The sequence below is a fragment of the Medicago sativa genome, chromosome 3, assembly GCF_051527215.1.
Source record: "Medicago sativa cultivar Bolivia chromosome 3, Bolivia_mono, whole genome shotgun sequence".
NCBI lineage: Eukaryota > Viridiplantae > Streptophyta > Magnoliopsida > Fabales > Fabaceae > Medicago > Medicago sativa.
In genome coordinates this window covers 85,272,893-85,296,461 of record NC_140751.1, presented here as the reverse complement: position 1 = coordinate 85,296,461, position 23,569 = coordinate 85,272,893, and the positions used below count along the sequence as shown (strand labels likewise).

At 35.2% G+C, this 23,569-nt stretch overlaps 3 protein-coding genes across 3 annotated transcripts; 1 reads left to right on the top strand and 2 right to left on the bottom strand.

Annotated features, from left to right (window-relative positions):
• Positions 1 to 1,007: 1,007 nt before the first annotated feature.
• Positions 1,008 to 8,369, bottom strand: LOC146941237 (putative transcription elongation factor SPT5 homolog 1). The gene is made up of 22 exons (XM_085755005.1): positions 7,753 to 8,369; positions 6,919 to 7,151; positions 6,628 to 6,774; positions 6,393 to 6,551; positions 6,227 to 6,310; positions 6,048 to 6,118; positions 5,601 to 5,952; positions 5,302 to 5,457; positions 5,113 to 5,210; positions 4,969 to 5,017; positions 4,726 to 4,878; positions 4,499 to 4,642; positions 4,317 to 4,407; positions 4,044 to 4,205; positions 3,919 to 3,964; positions 3,740 to 3,837; positions 3,556 to 3,634; positions 3,302 to 3,356; positions 3,068 to 3,182; positions 2,829 to 2,969; positions 1,718 to 1,815; positions 1,008 to 1,433 (listed from the first exon to the last, which is right to left on the bottom strand). Exons 1-22 carry the CDS (start codon positions 8,090 to 8,092, stop codon positions 1,188 to 1,190), a joined length of 3,117 nt encoding a protein of 1,038 aa, XP_085611131.1. The 5' UTR covers positions 8,093 to 8,369; the 3' UTR covers positions 1,008 to 1,187.
• Positions 8,370 to 10,899: 2,530 nt separating this feature from the next.
• On the top strand, positions 10,900 to 13,715 carry LOC146941236 (thylakoid lumenal protein (Mog1/PsbP/DUF1795-like photosystem II reaction center PsbP family protein)). The gene is made up of 5 exons (XM_085755002.1): positions 10,900 to 11,241; positions 12,592 to 12,695; positions 12,943 to 13,054; positions 13,149 to 13,376; positions 13,487 to 13,715. The coding sequence occupies exons 1-5, from the start codon at positions 10,944 to 10,946 to the stop codon at positions 13,549 to 13,551; spliced, it is 807 nt and encodes a 268-aa protein (XP_085611128.1). The 5' UTR covers positions 10,900 to 10,943; the 3' UTR covers positions 13,552 to 13,715.
• Positions 13,716 to 14,110: 395 nt separating this feature from the next.
• On the bottom strand, positions 14,111 to 16,955 carry LOC146941235 (Pentatricopeptide repeat (PPR-like) superfamily protein). Its single transcript, XM_085755001.1, has one exon. The coding sequence runs from the start codon at positions 16,827 to 16,829 to the stop codon at positions 15,195 to 15,197; it is 1,635 nt and encodes a 544-aa protein (XP_085611127.1). The 5' UTR covers positions 16,830 to 16,955; the 3' UTR covers positions 14,111 to 15,194.
• Between the last annotated feature and the right edge of the window lie 6,614 nt (positions 16,956 to 23,569).

Genomic DNA, 23,569 nt, shown 5'->3' with positions numbered 1-23,569 from the left:
GGTTGTCGGTGTTCCGTATATATGCGGCATCACTTGTATTTTTATTCCAGTTTTTTTCCGCGAGTTTTTTTGCTTCTTGCAGTTACTCGATGAGAATAATAATATTTGCCGCTTTAAAAAAAAAAAAAAAACTGTAGCACTTTTGTTCCCAAAGAAAAGTAGTGGAATTCACTTTAGGTGTAAGAAGAGTATGCACATTGTTATATTATTTTTTAAAAAATCTCAAACTGCGTATATGTAATAAAATGTATTAAACTTACGTGCTAAAATTATTTACACAGGCAGTACAGGTTTTTCTAAGCAATGGCAAGTAGCATTAGAGAGGATGAATCATCCCAAATAAGTTATTACCGCTGAACCAAACTGAAAAATCACAAGTCAATATTATTTATTAATTAATAAAAAAAAAAAGTTGGACTTAAACCTCACCAAAAGAAAAGAAAAAAATAAGTGAAAAGTAGGTAAACCAAACCATTAACGGTAAATCCGGGTCAATAAAAGCATAATGAACTTCATCAAGTGAAGGCTTGAGAATAAAATTTTCAAAAAAATCAATTTATCCTCATAGTAATTTTATTCCCAATACCTTAAACTACATTGATGAAAATAAAATTAGAAAGTCGCGTCTAATCCATAATTTTTCAAGGAATGTACTTATTTTAATTAATAATGCGAGTTTTTGTAAAAAATTAAGTTCCTGGTTTAAGTTTTTAAAGTTGCTTAATCAACTCAATTGAACAAAACCAAACCCATCATTCGGTTCCAATTCATTTTTGTCTGGAGTATTTAGTAAGATGCACATAAATTGATCAATCATCAGTTCTTCTTTTGCATTTTGACCTCCGAAATATGTTCTCTAGATTTGTTTTAATTTGATTCGACTCATGATTATGAAGGAGCAATATAGAACACAACAGAGCAAACAATCATTAGGAAAGTGTTGTAGGGCGGAATAGAAACTAGTTAGTTTCATAACGATATGATCCCTGTGCAGTGTGTGGGAAGGCTTTTATTTTGAAGGATATATATGTGATTTCATTTTATATATTTTTATATTATATTTTTATTTGGAAAACAAAAAAGAAACATACATGAGAAAAAGAGGCAATCACACATTCGTATGTTTCGTTAAATCCTCATTCCTACGATAATAGTGTCGCTGTTAAATAATTGCTCTACAAGAAGTCTCATGGTTGAGCTAATTTTGCCAGAATAACCAAGTCTAAAATCTTCACATCCAACGTGTCGTCTACTTTTACTATGCCATCAGTGCCATCCACACCAATCAACTTGCCAGTGGAACCACGCAACGTCCCTCCCATTATCTTTATTTTATCAGATTTTCTTGGCACTACAGCCTCCACTTCATTGGAAAGGGCCGATATTGTTTCACCATTTCCGTTAGACCCAAGGGCTACCCTATAAGAACCATCCTGGAGAAAACAAATCATGTGTAAATAATATCAATACTGGAAACCCAAACAATTGAAATAGTATTATCTGTTTGAAGATGTGAAGTTTTTGATAACAAATGAGACTTCGAATTACAATCACGGTTTAATATTTGATGTATGATGATGAAATAAAAACTAAGCACTATTCTTTTTTATTCATACCAACTCTTTAGCCATGGCAATAACCGAGAAATTTAAAAACCAAACCTAAACAGATAATCTAGACTATACCAACGTAAAACAAAGCTTCTAGGTCAACATACCGGGAGAACTTCTTTTATAACTCCAACAGACTCCTCTCCGGCCCTGTGTACATTGACCAATATGTCTGGCATAAACCAAGGCCCTTCATTGTCCCCACCTACAAAAAGTTAAACATTAGCAAATGTATGTGTAAGAAATCACATGCCACTTCAAATCTTGCTGATAAATTGATGATCCAAAGTGATTCAAGAAATAGATCCAGGAATATGCTTGGTAAATGATAGGATAATCTCCACATAAAACCACGAGTTATCCCATGACCTACAACAAAAATGGAAAGGCAAACAATTGTTCGTCTAAAGCAAGACGTTCACAGCATTGGGGTAGTAGGAACATATGGTATTTAGGTGAAAATCACCTGAATATATTACTTCTTCCGTCCCATAGAGTATCACATTAAGGAAAAAACGTCCCAAAATAAGTGTCACTTTATTATGTTTCCTATGTATTAATTACTATACTCTACCTCTAAAGTAATACTATGTGCATAATAAATAACAACCATGTTCACTGTAATCCACTATACATTCATGACAATGGTTAACGACCAATTGTTAGGATACATTGGTAAATTTGTCACACTCTTTCATTTATTTAAACATTTTTTAACAATCTGAAGTAACCTAAAGTGACAACCTCGATGGGACGGATGGAGCAGTGATGTTAAATAGCGGCTATAGGGGGGCCATAGCGCTATTGCATAGCGGAATTTAAACAAATTGTTATGTACCGCAATATGCTATTTGGTATAAAATATTGTCAAATTATGGGGCTATAGCATTGTTACATGACGGGTATGAACAAACAACTAATAGGAAGAGATATGATGTTTTAACTAGAATATCAACTCCATTAAATCATGTTAGACTAACGACTGCATTCAAATAAGACAGAAACATACAAGTGGTCATCCAAATACATGTGCAGGGTTCTAATCAATTTCATATTAAATGCACCATAACGAGACCGTGCTTGTCATAGGTTATTTCTATCATAGATGACAATAACTAGGTCCATCACAATTGTGGTGTGATGATCTAACTAAAAACAGTTGCAGAAACAATTTTGTACACACTAAATCTGTAGGTTTGACAAAATATAGAAACTTACCCAATACTGGGGACATGATGTCCAGACCACCAGTTCCTGGAGTCATAGGCTGTCCTCCAGGGGTGCCAGGAAGATAAGACGCAGAATTTGGTGTCATAGGCTGCCCTGGTGTTGATGGTAAATATGGGCTTGGAGCATTCGCTGCAATACAATACCCATCGGTCCAAATAGAATTAGTACAAAAACTAAAACTACAGATATTCAAATTATTTCAGGGGGCAAGTAAGAGGTGGTGTTACCGTAGGCAGAACTGTCACGTGGTGTTCCGGCCTCACTATAATTGCCACCGGGAGTACTAGCCCAACCAGCACCAGGAGTTGGTGCTTCATATGGCCGGGAAGGAGGGCTTCCTGGCTGAAAATATTTAACAGAAGGAAAAGACAATAAAATAAAGATCAGCATGGTTCAGTATGGATCCTCAAATGAATTAAAATTGTAGAGTAGAGTGTCTGAAGTTGGCTAATATTTCTGACCTGATACTGTGGACTGGCCCCCCAAGAGCCTGGATTTCCATCTTCCCAGTTATCCCTGAATTTATTTCACTGTCAGAATTCATAAACCACATATACTATACTACACTATAATATAAAATGACGGTGCTGCAGTCTGTAAACTGAGAAAAAATGCATTTAAACTTAATTAAACTACTGAATTCGGTACAACCCTTGTTCTAGTAGGTTGTATTTAGAATACTGATATCTATTCTATTGATGATGTTAGCACTAACCTAGGAGGACTCATTGGCGCATAAGGATTCCAAGCTCGGTCACGCATAGGTGTCCTCATTCCATCATGAATTGGAGTTGCTGCAAATAACAATGCATTTAAGAAATATTAGCAGTTTACAAGAGAATCAAATGTTAAATCTAAAAAAATCTAGCAGAAAGCGAGAAATATTAAATCAACCATACCTCCTGCATCTCTCATCGGAGTCATATATGGGTGCAAAGGAGTTCGAGATGGATGCATTGGGGTTTCACTTCCCATCCCATATCGAGATGATGTTTCACTGGAAGAAGACAAGAGTCATATGATTGAATATCTTTTAATACGCACAAGAAATCACAAATTTTATGTAGATATAACTTACCGTTGCGGGGTAACGGCCACATTGTCAGATATATGATTGCGGTCAACTGCAGACAACCAAGTCAGAGAACATGTGAATACAAAGAAACAGGCAGCTCAGGTATTTGCCCAAATTACAAAACTTACCGGTTACAACCTTCATTTGGGATTCCAATTCAACCCGAACGAATGATCCTTTAACTTCTATAACACGTCCACGATAACCTTTATAGGAACCCTGTCGTACTTTAACAGTTGCACCTGTCAAACCATCATGCCCCCTTCCACCCCTATTATGTCTACCTCCAGCTTTACCACATCCATATAAATTAACATCAGACAACTTTCTTAAAAAGGTCTATTATCATAACAAATTGATCCAATGTTTAGCACTTAACAAGGAAAGATTTAAACATATACCAGATGGAGGCCCTCCTCGAGAAAACCTATGTGGGGACTGTGGAATGCGAGGTGGAGTTCTAAGACCAGGGAATCTCGAGTGTACATCACCCTGTAGAGGAAACAGAACATTACATCAATGATGAATTTTCCAATTTAAAAAAAGAAAAACGAACTCAAGAATCAAAATAGGAAAAATATACATTTCTGTCACTATTGGAGCGTGAACCTCCCACAACTACACATGATTGGGCCTTAACACATATAAAGCCTGCATGTTCAAGATGATGGCGATCGAAGACGAACAAGACCCCTCTATATATGTGCTCCACAGAACCTTGTGTGCCCTAACCCAAAAAAAAATAAAAAAAATGTTAAGCCTTAATAACAACTTCCATAAAAAAAATCTAGCGAACAGTCAGAACCTTACTCTGCAGGGACCTTCAAGAATCCGCACAACATCTTTTGATGATACTGTATTCCTAAACTTATCCTGCACGTTTATTTTCTTCTCTAGCTTACACTTGATCTCTCTTAATTTAACAAGTGCAACTTCAGGTCTGTCAGTAACACCCTTAAGAACCTAACAAAGGAAAAATACAATAGCATAATGACAAAAAGTCTTAATTTTGATTGAGAAAGCATTGAAGTTTTGATTTGTTGAGATACTAACCTGAAATGCCTCACTTTCTACACGGATTATGACACCAAAACTCGAATTACTGAACCATGTTAAATTAGAAGTGAGAAAGGTTTGAACCAGAGCAAAACAAGGCAAGGTACTGTGTGTAATCTCAGGCTCAAGAAAAATGCTTACTCTAGCAATACAAGATCACGAAGTTCATAGTCCCCAATTTTAGTCACACCGGTGGTTACTTCAGAACTCTCTACAACATCATCTGCAAACGCACGGATCTAAAGAGAGAATAATTGTCATTTCTGCGCTAAATGTAAGTAGAAATTCAAAAGTTTTTCAGCAAGCCCATCAAAGTACTATAAAACTCACATGCTCCTTTGTGGTATCAGATATTAAGATCAGGACGTGCTGCTCCACCTTCACAACCATGCCAGTAGCACCCTCTTGAGCACCAGAAACAACTTTAACATGGTTTCCGGGTTCAAAATATTTACAAAGTTCCTTTTCATTTACTGCAAGAGTTTTCTACGAAAATGGAAAGGAAAAAAAAACAAGATAATCAGATCATAAAGGCAATTTATCACTAATTAGCAACATGCAGAACTGGCAGGCTATGGTCTATACACTGGAGGAAACCCACCATATATGATATATCAATTCATACTTACAGGTAAATCCTTCATTTCTGGTCTAATATGAACATTATCCTCGTCAACTTTCTCCACCCATCCCTTTAAATTCTTCAAATCGCCCTTGATGACAATAACAGCATCACCTTTCATGAAATGCCCTTTCTTTCTGTTCGCAAACAGAGTTGACAGACTGGCTACATCTCCAGTTTCACCCGGTTTACGAAATTTTTCGAGCTCGTCAAACGTAGGTTTGATGTTCTGGGAATAAAGGGATTTTATAGATACACTTTTGTATAAGAACCCATCTTTGAACATCATGCCTCCAATGGTGTCAAACCGTTCCCCGTAGGTGGCATCCCGCCTATGCTCAACACGGATATGCAGTTCCCTGATAAAAAGATTAAGCTCCGTCAGACCAGGAAATGAAAAGATTCGTAGAAAATAGAAACATATAAGCAACACAACTAGGACAGTCGGCAATACCTAGCTTCTTCAATATTCATAAAACGAGGAGGGGGGACAAATGCCTTCTTTTTCACAACTTCTCTACCTTCCTGCATGACAAATACATTTAGTAAAGAATATGGGGACTCCAATTTTCAACGAAATTAACAATTCAACAATACAAATCATGCATTCAACAAGACAGAAACATTCCATACCAATTTGTTTGCGAGAGCCTGTAAATCTATCCTCGGAATTAATTTCACAGTAACCCTCTGCCGTACATTATCAACATCCACTACCTGTTGAAGGGATATAAATTAGGTGACAAATTAAGAATGTATGAGGGATAGAGTCATGAATTTCCCAGAATACAGTGCATACTTTGGCAAGGTCCCCCTTGTATGTCCCAATCTTCATTCTAACCCAAGTATCTCTAGCAAGATCAATGGCTTTGCTTTCAACTGACAGCACATCAGTCATTTCTCTTATTGGAACGAGTGTTATTTTTTGTCCAAATATATTGCGAAGACCTTTGCAAGCCTGAAACACATGCAAAAAAGTTCACAATTTTATCCATGATGTATGTGTGATAAACGATAGATATTTCACACAATACCTCTCTGACATGAGCTTCTTTATCTGCTTCCACATATATGTAGTTTTTGAGATGATCAAGAGCAATAGCTGATCTGATTTGCAATTCTGACCCCTTATCTATGTACTTTTGCATGAGGCAAACAGCTGTTTCACGCTCACGGCCAATCTGAGTATCAAATCAAAGGATGAGGCAAACTCTATATCCTTGCCAGTAGTCGGAATAAATACAACAACCGAGCCTTATACCATTAAGTGGGATCGGCTAAGTAGTCGGAATAAATAAATGAACAAAAAAATGAGAGGATCATACCGCACATTTGACCATCCACAGCTTTGGGTCTCTCACAGATGGCAAAAGTGCTTGCTGTTCTACATCTGTAGTTTCTTCATCATATTCTGCCAACCGCTGCTTACCATATCTCTCTTGTATCCTTCTTGCCATCTCTTCAAGGTCTTCATGATCTTCTTGGTGGGGTGGCTGTCTGTGACGTGGCCTTCCTCTATTATCATCTTCGTCTGGCACATCAGGCCCAACAATGAAGCCTGCATGTGTTTAGATGTTTGCTAGTTTATCAATTGATCAATACAGATAAGAGACATACTTTATACAGCATAGCTTAGCCTGAGCCGAACAATATTATGTACCAGTCCAACGGTGTGCAAAACAGTAGAAACACGTGAAATTCAATCATTTCCCAGCATTCAGTAACACATAAAAATAAGAACCCAGCATTGTAAAAAAAAGTATGTCTATATCAAAAAAGTTACTGGACATATATAGAGAGAGAAATTGTACAAGTCAATTATTGTATAGGCTAGTAACATACTCTAATGGGGTTATAAACACTCAGAAGACATTGAAGATTACCACATAAATACCATTTTTTTTATAATCCCAATTTTTAAACAAAAATTAGCTATATAAACTGAAATCAATATAACTGCAACAAAAAACCGATAATAATGTGCATCTACTAATTAACATATAATGAATGTCAATCTCGTGAAACTGAAATCAAAATTGAAACCAGCCCAGTTTCAACCCTAATTTCAACACAAACCTAACCATATCGATTTCTCTCTAATCTTAACTGAAATTGATTAAAGAAGAACAAAAAATGCTATAAAATAAAACAAAACGTACCGTCTTCGACTTCTTCTTCCTCCTCTTCCTCATCCGAATCAACAGCAGCCTCTTCATCAAAGAAATTCGAAGCGGAAACCTTCCTATACTGCCGCTTACGGCTACTTCCTTTGCCGCCGCCGTCGTAATCATCATCATCGTAATCCTCTTCGTCCTCCTCCTCCTCATCTTCATCTACCTCCTCCGCGTCATCATCGATAAAACTCGGCCTCCTCCGCTTCCTTCCACCGCCTCCGCCTCTCTCCTCTTCCTCCTCAGCTTCCTCTTCATCGAAATCCTCAACCTGTTCATCATACTCCTCCTCGTCTTCATCGTCACGATCCATTCCTCGACGACTCATCGCCGCAAAAGCTGATTTCGCGATTCGCGAGAGCAATAGCGATGCAAACCCTAATTTTGTGATGCGCGAGTGCGAGTGAATTTGTGAATGAGAAAACTATGATGCGAGGGGTCCTTTTATAGGGAAATGAGACGCGAGCGGAACCGAAAATTGGTTAACTCTATTGGAATTTTTGGGATTGGAATTGGATGGATGAATGTGAAGTGTGAAATTGAAGAGGTGGGTTCTTTGCTCTGTAACCCTAGATTGGATTTCAACAATGGTTATCTTTCCCCCCGATTCAATTTGATACATTGTTAGCCCTATTTTATTATTATTCTCAAAAATGAAATAAAATCGACTATTTGCATTATTTTTATCCTTAACAATAAACAATAAATATATAATGGGATGTTTGGATTTCCCCTAATTTTACCGTTTATTTAATAGGTACTACCTCCGTCCCGGTATAATTGACCTACTTTGGTTTTTCACACAGATTAAGAAAAGTGTATAAATAAAGGGGAAAGTGGAATATATTGTATTGGGAATGATAAAAGTAATATTATTTAGTGTTATATTGTATTGGGAATGATGAAAGTTGTATTGAAAATTGAAATGGGTCAGTTTTTTTGGGACACTTTTTTTTAGAAAATGGGTCAGTTATTCCGAGACGGAGGGAGTAATAGTTAATCTGATTCATGAATGTATAGCGAGTAAACACAATAATATTGTACTAAAATTTTAAAATAGTCTCTCATATTAAAATATTTTGTAGATTTTATCATATCAGTCTATTAATATACTTATTTATTGTCATTTTAGTCCTTGTATAAAAAAAGATATTGTGAGTGTTGAGAGATAATTTCAGCGACAGAGAATATTTTGACTAACAGAGTGCACCATCGGAGACTATTTTGAAATTTTGATGTGTTAAAGGACTATTGTGACAACTCATCACACATTCAGATAGGCATGGCAACAAAACCCAATACATGTGGGTACCCATCCGAACCAAACTCAATTTGACGGATTTTACCGGCTTTGACTGGGTTTGGGTATGGGTTTGAGTTTTCCCCGATTTCAAAACACGGGTACAGGACGGGTAACGGGATATAGGTACCCACCCCGAACCCATACCCAAACCCACCCCGAATGTAGGAAATCAATTTATTACCTCTTTTATATAGATAGAAATCAATACCCTAAATCATTTCACTCACATAGTCATAGTCTCAATCTTTTAAATGACACTCACTTATCACAGTTTTCTCATTTCTCCTTCCATATCTCACACTCTCGGTCTCTCTCTTCTCTATCACCATAGACATCGATCGTCATCATCTCTTTACTGGATAATGTACTACAGCATTGCGCTCAGAGCCGAAAAATACTTTTATTTTTATTAAAAAAATTATCCACTGCGGGGACGGGGATACCCGAACCTGTCGGGGAACGGAGATGAGTTTTGATTTTTCATCCCCGTTGGGTATGGGTAGGGTAACGGATAAATATATAGGAGTATGGTATGGGGACGAGGAAGGTAAAACTCATCAAAGACTATCTCTAAAGACCACTATTGTTGGCAGAGAAGCAAAAATGACTCATGGAGAAGATAATGAAGTATTAGCCGAAAAAGATAATGTAATAGAACAAACGAGGGTGAATGGTAACAAGGTCAAGATCAACAGAGTCATGGAATTTTGTGTCTTGTTCACAAAAGTTCAATTGGGGGAGGAATTGACCCACGTCATCTCTACCTCGAATTAATGGAGTTCCTAGTTAATAAACGGAAGACGAAGGATGATGGGTTGTATGTGTCATTTTTTCCACTCTAACATATCAAATGTCGAGCTATTGACGTTAAACAAGCGTTTGTTGGGAGGTAACCAATCTTTTATTCATATCCTTTAACTAAGTTGTTTATGTTTTAATTCTTTCATTTTGTAAGTTTGAACTATGTTAACAAGGAAATTTTGGTTACTGTCAAAGCAAAGACAAGTTTTGTGTAGTTTTGCAACATTTTATAAACTGGTAATTTGCTAAGTGCGTGCATCTGCTCGTCAGGCAAATTGACCGGTAAAATGAGACTTTTAGCCTATTAGCCTAGACTATCCACAATAGAAGGGTCTTCCTTTTAAAGACGCGGTATCTAACAAGTATTTTTATTATGGAGTAAAAAAATGGGTATCTATTGGGAAAATGTGCTACGTTAAGCATTATCTTTTACTATGGGATCCATATGTTTTTAATATTAGAATATTGAAACGTAATGATGTAGAGTTATTGACAAATAATTAATTAGTCTCGTCTAAAATTTTGTATGAGATTTTTAATTAAAAAGATTGAATGTTTATTAGATACTGCAATTAAAAATGCGATGCACCTTGTAGCAAATAGAAAACATGTCTTAGGCTGAACCTCATGAAGCAAGTTTAGAAGGGTAAATATTAGATACGGTGGAAAGTGGAAGTATGAAATGAAACTATCAAACATTAGAGATACTCGAGAACCATCTTGACAAAAATGCAATCAACTGATGCAATATGAAATTTATTTATTTTTTGACCAAAAAAATTCGAAGGATTAATATTCATCACTTATATTGACCCGTGTAGTTGGAACAGAAATTGCAACTTTTTTTTAGTAGAAAATAAAATATTTGAAATAAATAAATATTGTGGATTCACACATCATAGTGGCAGCACCAAGTCCACAAATATCTTTTACTTCATAACCTTAGCCTTTGGACCTCAACTTCCATGTTAATATTTCCACTACTTTTTATGAATGTTATATTATCTGCACTCTTGTTCTTTAAGGTGGCCAAATTATATTTTTCTTAATAAGCACATCATCAATCTTCGTGGACATGGCAACATCCTTGTCCACAACAACTCTACTTTCCTATAGAAGAAACCCACAACACATGTATATCCAACCCTGTTCAGTTAAAAATGAAGTTTCAAGAACTGTGCATGCTTCAGTCTCAAAGGACAGTTTATCAATCAATGAAGAGAGTGATAAATGTTCATCTTTGTTGGTGAACAGAAGAGCAGTTTTGGCTTCTGGAGTTTCCTTGTTGGGTTTTCCAGGAGTGAGTTTGGCTGTGGTTAAACAAGGTCTTCTAGCAGGGAGAATTCCTGGTCTGTCTGAGCCAGATGAACAAGGTTCGTTAACTTTGCATCATCAAAATTTATATTTTCCCTATATATTAAATTCGGCCACTTTTTCCCGATTATTACACATATGGTTCAAGGGGTCAAATTTTGAAATCATAATGGGTTACCTAACAGGGTGCCTTGGCATTGAATTAATGCAACAAGTGAAGAAGTGTAATAAAAAAATTGGGAATTTGGGTGCCACTTGTTTTCTAAAAGTTTTGTAAAATATATTTAGTTAATAGGGTTGTGATAAACTTAGGGATATTTTTGAAGGATCGGTAAGAATGAGAGGGAAGCGAAAATAAGTTGAAATGGTTTTGAAAGTGGGAGATAGCACTAATGCACTATCTAAAACTTGGGCTATAATATAGCCAACTTCTCAAATGAAGGTAAGACTGATTACTTAGCTTCCCTACAACTTATAATTACTGGTATAAGTTAGTAAATCGGGTTTAGAGGGCTAATATTTTTACCTTGCAAGTTTGCAACATAATACTGTTGTAGTTTTGGTGAGTAATTTGTTAAAGTAAACTTGTGCAATTGTAGATGGTTTTAAGACTTATCTGGTGAGCTTAAATAGGAGTTCCATAACTATATATGAGCAATTTCAGAACGGGGTCTTATATACAGGAAAAGTTGTATATTTGTGCCCTAAAAACATCATAAAATAGATATGCACGGGGAAATACAGAAATAAACTAAATAATATTACAATCATTTCTAAAACAAGTATTATTATGCATAAATATTTTTTGGCATTTATTGGTCACAGGATAAGAAAAACATATATATAATTAAGTGGGGGCTAAATTCATTTAGTGACATGATAAATCCCCACTTAGCTACAATGCACAATGTTCACTTACACTACCACCACAAAATGAAAAGGGGTCACTAGGTGACACTTTTATTTGACAATATTTCAAGAGGACTTCTAGGACTCTACTACAAGAATGTCCAAGCCTTCTATGCCAACTCTCTTTGTCTGATAAATTTGACAGACAAGAGACATGCCATTTCATTTAATCCTTTTCCTTAAGCATTCGTTGCACCAGAACTGTTCCTGTCACCTTGACCTTAACAAAACAATGATTTGCATGATTGTAAATTGTACCGTTGCAAATGATTTTATTTATAAGTTTAACATAAGAACATGCTATAATAAAAACCACAAGAAATTGAAACTTCAAATGGAGGCCATGGTAAAAGAAATGTGTTGATGGTTCCATTTGTAGACTTGATGTTAATTCGAACTTAGTTGTTTTAGATGATTTCAAGTCTGAATTCCAGCTTGCTAATTTTTTTAATGGACTTTAAGTGAAAACGAAATAATGTAGTAAGTTTTTGACCAGACAGGTTGGAGGACATATCGCAGGCCAGATGAGAAATCAGGAGGACATGGTGTTGGATGGAGTCCTATTATTCCATACACCTTTAAAGTGCCTCAAGAATGGGAAGAGGTGATGATTTAAGAACTCTTCTGTTAAGTTCAGTCTCAAATGGTCTTGAAGTATTTAGAACATAGAGTGGACATTATTTGGGAGTGCAGAAAATAACTTTTCCTCCTCCCTTTTTAGCCGAGAGATTTCATTCTCTTTTATTCAGAACATATTTACTCACATTTGATCATCTGGAGGACATTATATATGTTTTTTGTTCTTATGCTTGCTTGCTTTATCTAAACTTAAGCATACATTTGCTTAACAGGTACCTGTATCAATAGCAGATCTTGGTGGAACAGAGTTAGATTTGAGATTTTCCAGCTCTAAGGAAGGACGTCTGTTTGTCATTGTTGCTCCTGTTCTTAGATTCTCCGATGGTGAGTTAGCCTGATTTCCTTTTGTTCATTTTAACTTTCTGGAGACAAGGAGAATAAAATTGTAACAGAAAGAACATGAATCTTTAATATGCAGTTATTGGTGATGATGCTACAATAGAAAAAATTGGACCTCCAGACAAAGTGATCAGTGCATTTGGTCCTGAAATGATTGGAGAAAATGTGGAAGGGAAGGTTCTTAGTTCAAATGTTGCAGAACATGAAGGGAGAACTTACTATCAGTTTGAGCTGGAGCCTCCTCATATTTTCATTACGGCCACCGCTGCTGGCAACCGCCTATACTTGTTTGGTGTAACCGGTAATGGTATGTTTACTCATTCTCTTCTAACTAGCTTTACAACATCCAGTCTGCACTGTCATAAACAAAGTATTTAAAAAAATTACAAAGTTAATAGAAAATAATCTTAATTGCAGGCCTTCAGTGGAAGAGACACTACAATGATTTGAAGAAGATATCCGACTCTTTTCGAGTTGTATAATTGGAATTTCCAATGAATTGAAAATATGAAATTTTCTGTATATGTAGAATAGTGTACTGTAATACAGAAATTTCCCACTACTTTTCCTGATTGGGATTTCTGTGAATCAAGAGATCAAATATGTAAAGTCTTTGTACCTTCAATATACCATAACAGTTTTGTTACATTGTTATGCTTAGGCAGGGTGGAGAGTAAATAGTCTGTTATGAAGTTGATCACTCTTGGTTATTGCTTTTCGACCTGCTAAGTACTCACTAGATGCTATTCTTTCAGGCTTGATCACAAAAACACTGTGATAAGTAACAAGCTTGGTTATATAATTAATATCTTCTACAATTTAAAGGAAGGGGTATAATTTTTTTTTCTATTAAGTTAAAGGGCATTGTCGCGGGTCTCAGTGAAGACTTGCTGGTGATTATAAATGACCTATTAATGAAGAACCACCAGCAAAAATTGAACTCAAGGCTTCTTTGTCGGAGTTTTTTGTTGAAAAATCAATCTATATTAAAATCTCTAATCTAAGCACAAGAGGTGCCAAGATTATATAAATAAGGAACAATTACACTGCCAAAGCGAGATAGTCACTTTAGTTGAACATCGATACCAAATCAACCAAAACAGAAAAACACAAAAACTTGTTATCTCCTACTACCACTAGGATCTAAAAATTTTAAATAGCTCTCCCATCTGCATAATTATGCAGACTAGGTAACACTTTGATAACAAAACTAGAAGATTTCTTTGATTTATTTGACAGCCACCTCCTACACCATAACCACTAAACCTTTAGCTAACTAACTCCTTGAAGCCTCCCAAGCTATATTATTGTGACTCACTACCAGCACAGCTGCATTAACTCGGCTTCCATCCACAAAACCTGGCCTGTACAAGAAGGCCGACCACTCAACCTCTGTTACAGTCATACAGAAACACATACTGCATAAAAATATTGCAGATCCGATCCATTAACTCAGTCTGCAAAACTAGCATAAATGATTCCACAGCATGATAGGTAACTACATCAGGCCTCAGCACAGTTTCAAGCCACCAGTAGTTTTTGCAGACCAATTAGCCGGCACCAAAACAGAAACGGCTCTTCCAGACCACGCCACTGCAGGAAACACGTTATCTGCATATAACCCTTCATCAGCCTATCCACCTTTATCAGTTACACACTAGCTTGACCAAAACTTGTGAAACAAAGCCCAGACAAGCTAATGGGTTTAACATCCACCGCGACAACGAAAACTTAAAACCCGGTGCTTTAGATTTCAACCAACTCAGTTGTCACCTTCCAATACTCCGTAATATTCTCAACTAAAATAGATTTTATCCGAAACATGCCTTGATTTCTCTCTCTCCAAATGGACTTGATTTGGGTCGGGACTCTATTTAACCTCATTGGCTACATTTAATTGTTCCTTATCCCACTCTTTGTTGGAGGTATCTGTGTCAATCTTCATTGGCTTTCAACACTTCAGACGTGGCTTAACAGCACAGCTCCTTGCGCTCATCTGAATCACAGATCAAATAGCATATGTGATTATGAACTTTGGGAATATTAATGGAGACAGCAACAACCGATTGGTCATGGCACGTTGCTTGGAGAATCATAGTAGTGTTCATTTTGTCATTTCTACTCTTTAGATTGCACATAGCCCATTCATTTGAGGTGAAACTTCTTCACTTATGCTTAAATCAACAGCAGAGTTACTAAGGATGATTGAACTACACCCTGGTATCTTTTCAGATCCTCCATCAACCATTCTACTCCTTATCATTTCAGCTTTCTCCCATTTTTCTGAAGCTGCGTAGATATTTGACAGAAGCACATTGTGCGAATTAACACATGTAGCAGTGTCTGCACCGATCATCTTCGTTACTTGTTCTGCCATTTTCATATCTGAATGAATCCAGCAAGCGCCGATCATTGCCCCCAAAACTGTTTCATTAGGTTTCATTGGCATTCTTTTTATTAACTCATATGCCTCCTTTAACATCCCTGCTCTTCCCAAGAGGTCAACCATGCATCCATAATGCCTGATGCCCATTTCAATTCCATATTCCTCCATTTTAGATATTACTTTCAACGCTTCGCTCACCAAACCTCCATGAGCACAAGCTGAGAGTACAGTAATAAACGTGACAGCATCAGGCCTTATATTTGACTCCTCCATCCTACCCAAATACTCAAGAACCTCATTGCATTGTCCATTGACGGCAAAACCTGCAATCATAGCATTCCAGCAGAAAACATTCCTCTCATTACAACTTTCAAATACCAACCTTGCATTAACCAAGTCCCCACATTTTGCATACATGTCAATCAATCCACTCAAAACAAACTGGTTCACAGCTATTCCTTTACATTCTATCATGTGATGCATCTGTTTTCCAGCATCCAAGTCCCCGAGCTGAGCACAAGCACATAAAACACTAACAACAGTGAACTCATCCGGCTCAAACCCATTAACTACCATTTCCCCAAAAGCCTTCAGTGCTTTCTCACCAAATCCATTCTGTGCATACCCAGCAATCATGGAATTCCAAATCTCCAAATTCCGAACCGGAACCCTTCGAAAAATATCCTCAGCCTCCATGACACAACCTTTCTTACAATACCCACAAACCATAGACGACCAAACAAAGCAATTCCTTTCGGGCATTAACTCAAAAACCTCTCTTGCATCTTCCATTTCCCCTTTCTTAGCATACCCATCAACCATCACAGTCCATGTCACCACATCCTTCAACTCATACGGAACCTTATCAAAAAACTTCCTAGCAGTTGCAGTATCCCCATTCCTAGCAAACCCACCAATCATCTGACTCCAACTCACCCTCGTTTTCCCCGGCATTGCTTCAAACGCAAGTAACGCAGATTCAGCGTCACCATTTCTCAAATACCCACCAATCATTGCATTCCAAGTCACAACATTTCTTTCAGGCATAAAATCAAACAACTTGCATGCATCGCAAACAACACCACATTTTGCATACGCTGCAACAATGGCGGTTCCAATGAACACATCGACATCGGAACCGGCTTTGATGGATTCTGCGTGCAAGGATTTAACGTAATGAAGGAAGAGGTGAGAATCGCATGCTTTGAGTAACTGAGGGATCATGGTGGGGTCGTGTGTTGTTTCATGGCGAGTTTGTTTGTACAAAACAAGAGCCTTTTTCAATGATGCTTGGTTAGTACTGTTGTTCCTTATTGAATGAGACCAATTTGTGATTCCACCAATTTTTTTGACTTGTTTCATGTTCATGTTCATCTACTTTTTCTTTGGATTTGTTAATTTCTTAGTCCGATACATAATATAAGAAATCTGAAAGATCAAAATTAGTAATACCGAGCAAACATCTGAAAATTCTCTTCACAGCAGTGTGCACGTGTGTGTGATTTACGATGAATGTTTTAAAATGAATGTTACTTTACATTTCTAATTTAACTTTAAATTTTTTCTTCCAACTTTACCTTAAATAAATACTCCAATTTTTCTCTCACACAATTTTCAATGCAACTTTAAGTTTGTCCTTTTCTTATAAAGTAAGGGCAGTTTAGTAAAAGTGTCATGTCTAATGATTATTTCATTACATTCCTTAATCTGTGTGCAATTGGCTAAAACGACACTCATTTTGAAACGGAGAAAGTGGTTAACAACCAATCAATTCATGACTCCATAAATAGTTGCTCAGGCACATGAAAGGTTGAGTTAACCGTTTGATCGGGAGTCGATCTTTTGTGGATGAGTTTAGACGGTGTCTGAATCAATACAAAATTTGAACCTTTTGGGGATTTTTTAATTCGCACATATACACGTCTAAATAATTTTTACAACCCAAAAGGGCAATGCACCTCTATTTATGAAAGTACCTCCTCGAGTTCGCTCTTTTATTTGGCGCACCGTTCGTCAATGCTTACCCACTCGAGTGAATCTTCTTCACAGAGGCATCCCTTGTGATGATGCATGTGTCTCTTACGACCTATTAGCAGTATCTCGTATGCACGTCTTTTTTGTTTGCTCAAAAGCGACTAGTTGTTGGGAATTGATAGGGATCCGTAGCATTGTACACGAGCTGCTACAAAATGCCAATGATTTAACTGTTATGCTTTTTGAATTATTTAACATGTTACAATCACAATAACAAATCTTATAGTTGCAATGACTCTTTGGAGTCTATGGAAGAGTCAGAACACAAAGCTTTGAGAAGCCTCTGGCACCACATCGGTCTCCATTGTTACTCGAGCGAAAGACACACTTAATGAGTGGAGTTGCATGCAAAGAGCAAAGTTACCATTACATGAAGCTGAAGCCTATCATAATTGGAGAAAACCCTCAGCCGGTATGATTAAATGTAATGTGGACGCCGCTGCTTTCAACAATAACGTCATCATAGGATACGATATGTGTTTTAGAGACTCTACTGGACTATTATTGCTTGGAAAATCATATTATTTTCACTCATTAGCCATAGTCCTAGAAGCTGAAACCAAAGGCTTATTGGAAGTTATCAAAGTGGCCATATCAAACGGAATGTACGCTGTTTTGTTTGAAATAGATTGCAAATCTCTACCATATGCTATTTGTTCCACAAAGGTTCCTCTAAATGAATTTGGAGACCTTGTCTTTCAATGTAGAAGTCTCTTATTTAATATACCCAACTTTATAGTGTCGCATGTTCGGAGGCAAGCTAATAGGGTTGCTCATTGCATAGCCAGAGCATCATTATCTCATCCCAGCCCCATATTTTCAATTCTGTACCAACTACTTTATATTCGTTGATTATGAATAAAATGAATTAATATTACCTTTGCTAAAAAAAAACAGTAGTTCCAAAGCTAACAGGCAAATTAAATGGCAACAAACGAAATAATTAACAAATAATTAGCAAATGACGAGAGTACTTAGCAACTAGACATTAAACTCTAATCTAAGCTACATATTTAAAAAAAAAATCAAGTTTTTTAAGTTTGTTCCAAATAAATGTTATATGTATCATTTCCAAATGTTATATGCATTATTATTAATAATAATAATTAACATTTTCATAATAATTTGCAAAATTTAACAAATTTATATTATAAAAAACTTTATTATGTTCTATTTTATTGAGTTTTACAAAAAAAATATTTTAAATGTATATTAATATGAGACAAATAAAGAGTAAACCAATTTTTTTTATTGTAATAAATAAATCAAAATTAGTTATTGTGAAAAATTTGTTAGGGCCTGAGACAAAAAAAGAGGCAATATTTTGTTTCTAGAGTTATAAGAAACCATCTCATTGATTTGTTCACCGTGTTTTTAGTGTAACGTTTTTCATACTCTTTTGAGTAACAAACCACACATGATTAGTTAGATTTGTAAAAAAAAAAAAAGATTAGATGTTACTCCCTCCGTTTCAAAATACATGTCCAAGTCAACCACTTCACACATGCCAATGCACAACTTTGACCGTTAATATCTTTAATTATCTAAAGTAAAAAATTATATCTGTCAAAAAAAAAAGTAAAAAATTATAAAAATTGAATATTTTGAAAATATTTGTCGAGACAAATCAAACAACATCTTACATGCTAATATTTGTATTTATACATTAGTTAAAAAGTATGGTCAAAGTAAGTCAAGTGAATAGTGCACATTGCAAAAATTGGACATGTATTTTGAAACGGAAGGAGTACTTGCATTTTTTTTTCTTTTCTTTTTTGATAAAGTGTCGACCTTTCATTATATGTCTATATACTTACTAAGTACTCATTCCGTTGCCAATTATAAGTAAATTTGAATTTTTAGGTTCATTCATGATGTATGAGGTTCATAATATACTTTTCAATATACTTATTAATTTACTCTACACTTTTCAATATACTTTTCACTTAACCAATATAGTAGTAGCTATCCAATTTTTATTTTTGAAATTTACCCATTCTTTACTAATATACCTAGTGTTAAAAATGCTTTGTAATCCATAATTAAACTCTAATTATTTAGCAAATTAAAATCTTCAAAGTTCACCACAAGAAATATTATATTTAATTTAAAGTTGAATCTATGAAAAGAGAGAAGATATTACAAAGAAAATTTGAATATGTCAAATACACGATTTAACATTTCCTAATTGAAGGTACTAATGAACTATTTCATAAGAAACACAACTTCTTTTTCTTCTGAAAAAAGTACTCTTCATTGTTTAGCTTTCCAAACTCTGATCCAAGCTTCATTTGTCATCATCGTCGAACACACCATCTTACTCTTTTGTTTGCTTTGAGCTTGTCCCCGGCACCAACCCCTAACACCATCAAAGCACATTATGTATCTATAAGTTTTAAATAATATAGTATTTATTAGATCCTGTAGAATTTGTTAAGCATTTAAATAATACAATGTTTATTAGATCTTGTAGAATTTGTAACTAAAAAAAAAGATCTTGTAGAATTTGGAAAGCTTTTGAAAAAGTAAACATAAGGGGTCAATGTGGAATTTAAAATAAAAAGAAAATGAATTAAATAATAAAAAATTCATGTTTACCCCTAAAAATAAATCATGTTTACCGTTAAAAATATCTTCGTAGCTTCTTCTTTTGAGTGAGTGTTGATGACTTTGAGAGCTTCCTCCTACGATGAGATTTTTCAATTTAATAGTATATAAAAATGAGAAATTTATTAAATAAAATTAATTGAAAAATAAAAAACAAACCCGAGCCAAGTTTAATTCATCCTTATGCAATGTTTTGGGTTCAAAATCAAGAGAAGGGTTCCTTTCATGTTTGGAAGGAAGAGGCATTAGTGTTTCTTTTGGTTTCTCAATCTTATCATTGTTCTTCTTCTCTGCAACGTGATTCTTCATTTTTAGTTGCAGAGAGAAGCAATCTCACACAAAAATCACAAATAAAAGTACATCAGACTTGAAGCTTTGAAGGCCTATAAATAAATGAAAGAAAATAGATAGCGTGAGTAATGGATATTAAGACACTGGTCAATATTTATTTTAATTATATTATTTTTACAAAAATTGGAAGCAAACAACGTAATGTTGAAACAACAAAAAAAGGGGGCATCTTTAACTATAATTATGAAGAGGGGCATATAATGTGGTGAAAAGTGTGAGTGAGATGGATGCACATCTATCATAATAGAAGGGAACAAATAATGTGAGACATGGTGAGGAAGAAACAGAAACGTGTAACATATGGCAAGAGCAATAACTGAATATAGGCATCATTAGCTCTAATACTTCATGAAACAACATCCAGAGCACAAGCCAAACAAAAAAGCTTCCCGTCTTTTGTTGGTGGTTACAATATTATTACAAGACACAAGTACTTCACGGAAAATAAGAAAAAAAGGTTAGTCGTTCAAAGCACCTTGAATGGTGCAATTACTTGGGATGTTTTACACGGGATTTACTATGCGTGATTCATTTTTTTTTTTCAATGTTACAACTCTTAAGTTTTAAGGACTCGTATTGGGTCCCATAACTTTAGCTCACATATCAATATTTTATTTATATTTGCTTTTTAGTATAAGCTTAGCGGCCAACTCATACACAAGTAAGCATGGTGGGAGAAGGCAGACAAAAAGGCTTCCCGTCTTTTGTTGGTGGTTACAATATTATTACAAGATGCAAGTACTTCACGGAAAATAAGGAAAAAAGGTTAGTTTCTTAGAGCACCTTGAATGGTGCAACTTGGGGTGTTTTACACGGAATCCACTCTGTGTGATTCATTCTTTTTTCAATGTTGCAACTCCTAAGTCTTTAGGACTCGTATTGGGTCCCATAACTTTAACTCACGTATCAATATTTTATTTATATTTGTTTTTTAGTATACGCTTAGCGGCCAACTCATACACAAACACAAGTAAGCATGGTGGGAGAAGGCAAACAAAAAGGCTTCCCGTCTTTTGTTGGTGGTTACGATATTATTACAATACGCAAGTACTTCACGAAAAATAAGGAAAACAAATTAGTCACTTAGAGCACCTTGAATGGTGCAACATGGAGTGTTTTACACAGGATCCACTATGTGTGATTCATTCTTTGTCAATGCTGAAACTCCTGAGTCTTTAGGACTTGTATTAGGTCCTATAACTTTAACTCACATATCAATATTTTATTTATATTTGTTTTTTAGAGTTTAGCGGCCAACTCATACACAAGTAAGCATGGTGCCATGGTGGGAGAAGGCTTGTTGACTGTCAAGGGTTTGATCCAACACACACACCCACACCAATGTCCTGGACACCTGGTACTGCTAACCACTGTACTACAACGTGAGATACAATAACTTTAGTTATTTTGTTTATATTTGATTTCATTATAATTTTTAATTAATATGCAATAAAAGTTTATAAAAATAAAATATATTTTTCAGTAACTAAAACCAATGAAAATAAATTGCATCATATAATTAATAAAATTTAAATTTTGTTATATTTATATCTAAGGTGTTCTCAATTATTTTTCAGAAACTTTGCTTAACTTTTTTTTTTTTTTGTTACATAAAATGGAACAAAGACCACCGAAAACTATATTGAGAGGTATCCTTCTGTCAAACAAATATTTTTAAAGTAAAAAGAAGAAAAATTGAGAGAAAAATTGTTTTTTGTTAACATCAAAGAGATTAAATTATGAGATAAATGTTTTTTTTTGAAGAATTTTTAGATATAAGTCGAGTGTAATATTTTTTAAAGATTACATAATTTATAGGACAATTTATATAAAAATTTGTAACTTATGTTAAAAAAATGTCATCGATCAAACTATAAAAAATGTCACATACTGACTATATGTAAAGGGAAATGCTAACCATTGCCTGAGGGCACTGGTTAAGAAGTCTAAAAAGGAAGTTTTGTCTTGGAAATGATGCATTCAAGACATTGAAAGTTTAAAAAATAACATTTTCTACATAAAACTTATCAATTATTTCTATTTTTAAATTCTTAACCATTGCCCTGAGGGCATTGGTTAGCAAGACCCATATGTAAAATAGTCTAAATAAAGGATAAAATTAAAATGAAAAGGTAAACCAAAAGTTGGTAACCTTTTTATATTTTAAACAAAGAATTACTGTAGTACCAGTAGGATTTTTTTTTTTTTTTGAAAGACGGTACTGGCAGGATGTTGGATTGTTTATTTTATACATTTATATAAAATTTATTAAAAATTTAAAAGGAAAAGTTGAAATTCAATTAACAATATAACTATGACTTTTGGTTTACTTTGAATTTAAATAAATAAAAATTTGAGAACCTGTAACATCCCGCTCATCAGCTAAAGGAAATTTTATCGGTTAAATGTATCAGAGGACTCAGGTTCATGGAAAGTGAGTATGATGGAGAAAGTTAAGTATGGAGGATAGTAAAAGTATGCAATATCAGTTAAGCAAGGACTTATGTATCAGTGTCAGGTAAACACGATTGAGACGAAGGGCATTTAAGTAATCTCGCACAAGGGAGTATATAAGCATGTTTGGGCACCAAATACTCATTTTCCCATTTCATTTCTCTCTCTAGGTTTTGAGGAAATATTTCTCTCCTCCTTCTCTCTAAGTATGTGCCCCTCCTTCCCTCTCTAATTCATCCAAGGCTTTCCAAATCATGCAAGAGGTGATCAAACAAGAATCATAGAAGCTTCAAGGACAAGAAACAACAAAGAGAATGGATTTAGCTTGGATTCTTGGCTTAGGGTTTGATCTTGGGGAAGCTTGGAACTTGAGGAATCACAAGGATTATGTTAGGTGAGTTCTTAGATAGAACCCTCCCTTGGGATTATGTGTTTATTTTGCAAGAAAACATGAATTATGTTAAGATTAGAAAATATGAGAATTTTATCCCCTTGCCTTGATCTTGCTTTGTACATGTTAATATGGCTATGAAAGATGTTTTAGAATGTATATATATGTTGCTGGATGTTTTGGTGCATTGCAGGAACCATTAGGATGAGTTTTGGGTCAAAAATAGCAAAATTTGTACCACAGACTCGAAGAACCACGCTATTAGCGAAATATACGC